This window comes from Sycon ciliatum, chromosome 10 (assembly GCF_964019385.1).
Source record: "Sycon ciliatum chromosome 10, ocSycCili1.1, whole genome shotgun sequence".
In the NCBI taxonomy this organism is placed as follows: domain Eukaryota; kingdom Metazoa; phylum Porifera; class Calcarea; order Leucosolenida; family Sycettidae; genus Sycon; species Sycon ciliatum.
In genome coordinates this window covers 11818744-11825898 of record NC_088652.1, presented here as the reverse complement: position 1 = coordinate 11825898, position 7155 = coordinate 11818744, and the positions used below count along the sequence as shown (strand labels likewise).

At 51.0% G+C, this 7155-nt stretch overlaps 1 protein-coding gene across 1 annotated transcript; it reads right to left on the bottom strand.

Annotated features, from left to right (window-relative positions):
* Positions 1-673: 673 nt before the first annotated feature.
* On the bottom strand, positions 674-6911 carry LOC135826645 (uncharacterized). Its single transcript, XM_065339248.1, has 2 exons — positions 2751-6911; positions 674-1438 (listed from the first exon to the last, which is right to left on the bottom strand). Exons 1-2 carry the CDS (start codon positions 6909-6911, stop codon positions 674-676), a joined length of 4926 nt encoding a protein of 1641 aa, XP_065195320.1.
* Positions 6912-7155: the final 244 nt, after the last annotated feature.

Here is a 7155-nt window from a genome sequence, read left to right as displayed (position 1 = left end):
CTACAGTCCCAACGGAACAAAGAATGTCGATTGTTACAGGACGATGACGAGACCAGTAGGTGATCTGACAAAGCGGTCTAACTACAATTCAAAGCAGCAAAGCAGCACACCACCCAACTTGGGTGGGTCAAAAATATCAAAGATAAGTTAAGAAGGGGGAAGCTTTGCGAGAACGAATTGTACAAGCCGAAATCAAAACTCCTACAGTACTCCTCATGCATGACATTGTGATGGACTAGTTGACTACAAAACAAGTTGTTTCACACTACGTACGTTTCGCCGTATGGTTCGTGACGGCTCATCAGGTGTGCAATTTGAAACTCGGGTATTGAGCCAATAATAAAAGTAGAAAGGAAAAGGACATTTGGAAACGATTTATGAGTAACTATCCACCACTGTAACTAGATGCTATATACAGTCAGAAAGTGCAACAACTAGGCACAAAACTGACAGAGTACTGAGACATTCGACGTCCTGACACCTAGCTTCAACACATCTCCGTAGCGCTAACCGACAGCCTTCCAACTTGGAAGGTTCAAGGTTATGGAAAGACCAAAGAGGGGAAGGCAAGCGCAACGAAAACGAGCACAAGCTTCCACGTCAAAAAACCCGCAGCGGTCATAGCTGTCTATGTTATAGGGGTGGCCAGCAGAAACTTGCGCTGGTGAGGGCATTATGATACCAGCTCACTTCTCTTGGTTAGGGAGGCAGCTTTTGAAGCTTTCAGGATGTGGAACTTTTCGGTGAGGCATAGTCCACATTTCTTGCTGATGTTACTGTATGAAGGTGCTCCCACCTTGATCTCCCATCTGATGTCGAATCCGCGGTTCTCGTTTTTCAGATCCCAGATGTGCTTGGACAACTTAGTCGATGCGGCGTACCTTTCATGGCGGAAGTCAGAAGTGTGTTTGTTGTAGCGCTGCTTGAATGTGGTGGCTGTCATGCCGACGTAGGTCTTAACTTCGTTGGATGCTACATGCGCCTCGTACACGACGTCGGAAGATTGGCAGTCACCGTTGAGGGGGCACGATGGCACAACTGGCGGTCGCGAGTGAAGTTTTCCAGCATTGTGCCCTTTGATAATCGACGCTGCGTTCTTCATACAGCTGTAACTTACTTTTGTTGTGTTCTTGTTAAACACCTTGTGTAGCGCCGACCCTTCAGGAAAGTGTTTCTTGACAAGGTATAGAAACTTTGTGCCAACGTTGGTTTTGACCGTGGTACTGTACGGCGGGTTAAACCGGACGACATCGCGGCTGCGCCCTTTCTTCGCTTTTTTCTTCTTGTTGCTCAGTTCATCCGTGTATGTTATGGTTTTTGGGTGGCCACTTGAGGCCAGTGCGTCCTCGTATAACGTTTTAGCATCGTTGAACACTTCCTCATTGCATGAGATACGTTGCAGTCTCTTGTTGATGCCAATGTGTATTTGTCTTAGCACCTGCGGTGGGTGGCAAGACCGCACATCGACGTACAGGGCGTACTATTTGGTTTCCTGTATGGTTGGAAAGTTCTGGTGGCGAGACTCAGGGTAGTATGCACACGGCTTAAAAATAACAATCGAAACCAACAAAAAGGTCGTCGACTACTTGCATGAGCCGTCCACTCCTGGGCGTCAGCCCTTGAAAGAGTTGTCTGAACAACCGCTATGATGGCGCTATCATGACGCTTGGAAGAAGTCGCTGTAAACAAATCTCCAATTTTCGTTTGGTGAGATCGCTTCACACCTGCACCTGACACACTGGCAGAACTTAGAAATTGGTGGCGAAGAATAACAAGAAAATAGAAACAAACTGAAAGCTTTGGAAACAAAAAGGCTGTGACTTTCCGACTTCGATTTCGACTCCGGTTTCGCTAGTGCAAAAAGTGGGCGTGAGTCCGCACTGCACCGGTGCTGTGCAGCACTGTTGCAGTGTGTGTTCACACAGCGAACGCGAACAGCTGTTATCTAAACCTTCCCAGGCACTCAGTCATGCACCCCGTGCACACCGTCACACAAAAGATCACAGCCTTTTCAGATAAGGAACAAATTATGCATGGTTGAAAGGAGAGAGAAAATGAGAGAGACGCGAGAGAGAACTGGCTGCGCCAAGAAGAGCGAATGCAAAACCGCTGTCCCTGGCAAAACGTGCGCGTACAAGTGCAGCACAAACGAGACCAGCGTACTACACGCAACAAATAAGGGTAGCGGGACGCAACCTAAAACGATACCAGTCTTCCCAGAAAGGTGCGCTGCTGCGCACAGCCCGCGTATCCATGGAAAACATGGTGCAAAACAAATGCAGAAATGCAGAAGCAAAATAAATAAATAAATCAGAAATTCGAACGACAAACAGTAGTGAGCAGGACGAAGACAGAAAGATCAAAGATGAGGAAAGAAAAGTGTTTGATCTGTCAGTGGGTGCTTGCACCCGATACGGGGTGACAGTAAACCCTGTCAGATAGTGACACATCGTAGAGTTATTCTGCAGAGGGACTTCACTGAGCAAGAATATAACAAACCACGTAAGTAACTCCAGCAAATCGTGAATAATAATTGTAAATGCATACACAATGTTATCATAAGTATTCGAACACCATAGTTCCCTTTCACCCCTCCACCTGATAACATTGGATGGGGCATACATGTAATGACATACAGCAGGGAAAACAGATGCCTAGCGATAGCGAGCAGGGGGCTGCAGAGAACCACGGGGACGTAATGAATGACCACCAACCAGATGATCAGATGGGGGGGAAATGTCCAAGCAAACCCAACCATCATCATCACCATCATCACGAGGACCATCAACGCGAACATCGCCAACATCAGGCGGGGGCACTAGAGGAACACACGGCACATCAGGAACAACCAAACCAACATCACGCTTCAAGAGCTCGACATTGACCACCTTTTCCTGACGACGACCTGACTCAGGATGCACACGGCAAATCACAACACTGGCAGGACCAATAACATGTTTAACTGACCAACCAGAATCGAACGGGGGCTGACGTTTCTGGCGACGATCAGGGTTACGCAATAGAACACGATCACCAACAACATACGGACAAGAAGGCGACTCAACAACAGGCGCAGGGGCGTGCTCTGCAACAACCGCCGTCAAATAGTCGTGAACCCGAGCAGCCTTATCACACACACCATCAACCCAAAGAGAGGACGAAAGAGTAGATGGTATACCGTCCACAAATAGAGCACGAGGCTCCCAGCCAAACATAGCACGCATGGGAGAAATCTTCAATTCACTATGCGGACGAGTACGGTAGAAGAAGAGGAGAATCTCTAGCTCGGCTAGCCAATCGGCAGCAGTATCCAACACCTTGCGAATAAGAGTGAGAATAGTACGATTGAATCTCTCGGCGCCACCCTGTGACTGAGGGTGACGGACCGCACCAGTACGAACGCAAACACCAAACACATCCAACAAAGAAGACACAATAGCATTGCGGAACTCATGACCATTGTCGCAACGCACCACACGCGGCGGACCAAACTTCAAACAGAGACGCAGAAATTCCTCTGCAACAGAGCGACCATCATGACGCCGCAAGGGTACCACCTCGACCCAACGGGAAAACATATCGACAACCACTAACACACAATGGTACTGACCGGTCTGGTTGACACCGAGCTCCAGTGTATCGATCTGGACAATGTCCCACGGCTTGACAGGAACGTCATTCTGAACAGCAGGAGCTGGTGGACCACTGCGGGGATTGGCAGCCTGGCAGGCCTGACAATTACGCACATAGGCCTGGCATAGCGAAGACATACCTGGAAAGAAACAAGACTGACACAGAGAACGCCACATAGTTTCCCAATTGCCATGACCTGTATTGGCATGAGCAGCAGTAATCAAAGCGGGAACGGTGGATTGCGGTGCAACAGGAACCAGTACCTCACCGTCGACGGGGTCACGCCAAGTGCGACACAATAGACCATCAATAACACACAACTGCTTACGAAACTTGCAGAACGACGGATCAGAAACAGAGACGTCACGAGACAAATCGCGAATAACGCTCTGGATAGCATCATCAGTAGCTTGACCAGACTTCAACACGTCAAACTCCAATGGATGTGAAAGTGTAGAAGAGGGGGCAGAAGCAGCGACATCAGCAGAAGAACACAACTTCTTAGCATGAGCAACCCACGGCTGCGGAACACGAGTCAGTACATCAGCATGATTCTCAGAACTTGGCACCCATTCCACTGTGACCGAAATACCGGATGCCTCAATCAAATCTGTAAAGATCTGCAGACGACGTTGAACCAAGACATGTTGCAAACCACTAACTCGCACCCGTTCAGTATTGCGCAACACAGCCTGGAGCCAACCAAAGACAGTCTTAGAGTCTGTCTTGAGCACAACAGAAGAGACATTCCAATCAATAGCCAGCTCGAGGCCTTTCAAGGCAGCATTCAACTCAGCAAGATTGATATGACGCCGGTCGTCCTTTTGCCGGAGCCAAGAACGATCTTCCAGGACAGAACCATCACACTCCAAAACAACACCAATAGCAACATCAGAGGCATCGCAATGAACAACAAAACCAGAACCAGTAGAGGAAGAATGCCACGTACCATGAGCAGGATCCTCTCGCACACAGCGATCGGACAGTTCCTGGAGGAACCGCTGTACTTCAGGAGAGACAGGCTTATCCCATGCGGACTGGCCAGACACGAGGCGCTTCAAGAAGCTGCAGGCCGGACGAAGCCAACAGCAGACGGGATAATGGCTGAGCGCCCGACCGCACCAACTGAAGAGTTCCCGCTTCGTAGTCGTGGGTGGAACAGACAGATCAACACCCTGACGACGGGTCCACAAGACTTCACCCGTGGCGCTAGAATGGAGCTGCAAGCCCAGAACACGGGCATCAGGCAATGGCTCTGCAGGCTTGGTCTCAAAACCAAACGCAGCAAGCTGAGAGGACACTTCGGCAGCACGGTCACGCGGCACGTGGATATCATCCACGTAGTTGTCGGCATCGACCACGTCACGCAAGACCCACTTCACTATGATGTCTAGGAACTTGGGGGCAATGGATAGACCGAACGCCATCCGTTCCATCACGTAACGCTGGCCGTCGACGAGGACAACCTGGTATGGCAGCAATGATGGTGCGACATGGACCTGTAAGTAGGCCTTGCGAATGTCCAGGAGAACGTACTCAGATGCAGGTCCAGCCTGCCGCCACTTCCGTAATTTCTCACCACAGGCAGGTGCTTCTGAGCCAGGATGTGAGATGATGCAGGCATTCAGCCTGCGATAGTCCAAGCAAGGGCGAACTGGAGTGGACGACTTGTGCTCCTGGACTTGAGCAAGGAAAGGCAGCACACACTTGGGCTGGCCATGTTGGTCCACATCATACGGCTGCAGCCAGCCGTTGTCAATCCAAGTCCGGACCTCCTGCTGGAACAGGGTCTCCTGCTCATCAGTCAGTTTCGAGCGAGAGTACTCGCCTATGCCACAGCCAACGGGCGACTGAGGCTCGCTCCCACTTTGCCATTTCCAGGTCAGCTCCCATCTCTTACGAGCAGCGTCCCAGCACACTTGGCCATCATCCGTTGCTAGGGTGACATTACCCTCGTCATCTCTGGTAACTGTCACATGCCCATATGGATGGTCATGGGTCGACCTCTCGGGTGGAGCTGCAACTGGGTCAATGGTCTGCGGTTTCGTGCCAAACGTCACACCAGTGAGCACGCCATGATCATACTGGACGTCAACACCGCCCAGTGCGGAAATCAGTTCCAGGCCAATGACCAGATCTGAGCCAACGGCATGCAAATCAGGGACGACGAGAAACCGACTCGTAGTGCATGGCAGATAAACAGCATCATCGAGTCTGGACACCTGTAGCGAAACTTCACCCTGGATAGGCACACTGTTGCCGTCAATAGCCGAAATTGCCAGTTCGGACGGACGAACATCCACATTCAGGGCCTCCACCAGCTGCCGGCTCACCAGGTTGCGGCTGGCGCCGGTGTCCACGACTGCCTTAGGGCGAGCAGACTGTTCTCCCACAGCAATATCCACATGGAGACGCGGCAAAGAGCATGCATTCGCATCAGGCACACAGAGGCATGGATCAGGCGTGCGCTCAGGTGCTGCGGCCTGCACTTCAGACTCCTTTGCACGCCAGGACGTGTCAGACTGCTGGCGGGACTGGCGCCACTTCTTGTACTCCGGACAGTTTGGCTTCACGTGACCTGTCTCATCGCAGAAGAAACAGGTCAAAGCTGGCCGCCCACCACCATTGCCATGACTTCTGCTGCTGCCAGAACTCCGGTTTGCGGGACAATTGCGGGAAATATGTCCAGCCTGATTACAACGAAAACATAAAACATTCCGGCTGCGTTGGGAGCTAGCAGCCGCAGCGCCAACCGGCTCTTTCGGACGAGATGTACCCTCCGCGCTCCGCAAGCGACGGACATACTCAATACAGTCAGATACAGACTCCATGGAACAATTTATTCGCAACTGGCGTTGAAACTCCCAGGGCAAACCAGCAACGAACTGCTCGATGACTACACGGTCTTTGCCGTCACTCGCGACTTTCTGGCCAGCACCAACTAGCAGTTTCTTCAAGTCTGCAGCGTACCCCTCGACGCTCTCATCGGTCCGCAACGTGCGGGCACGAAATTTCTGGAAAGACGCAGCAGGCGTCGTACTGAATGCACTTTTCAAAGTTGCTTTCACCGCATCCGGGTCAGCTTTGTCGGTTGACGAAAGCTCGTCCCACACCAGGTAGGCCTCGTTCTCCAGAAACAACGGTAAATTGTTCATCTTGTCTGTGCTCGAACTCCACTGCTGGAGGTTCGCTAATACTAAAAACTTAGACCAGAAGGCCTCGAAATCATCGCCACTACCACGATAGGGTTTCACAAACGCCTCGATACGCCTGGACATTCTCACAGGGTTTCGGTACCACTTTGTTATCTAAACCTTCCCAGGCACTCAGTCATGCACCCCGTGCACACCGTCACACAAAAGATCACAGCCTTTTCAGATAAGGAACAAATTATGCATGGTTGAAAGGAGAGAGAAAATGAGAGAGACGCGAGAGAGAACTGGCTGCGCCAAGAAGAGCGAATGCAAAACCGCTGTCCCTGGCAAAACGTGCGCGTACAAGTGCAGCACAAACGAGACCAGC

Coding starts and splice junctions, on each gene's coding strand:
- LOC135826645 (XM_065339248.1), bottom strand. CDS start 6,911: ATGTCCAGGCGTATCGAGGCGTTTGTGAAACCCTATCGTGGTAGTGGC. Junction 1,439..2,750: donor ATGGTGATGATGATGGTTGG/GTTTGCTTGGAC, acceptor CACCCACCGCAG/GTGCTAAGACAAATACACAT.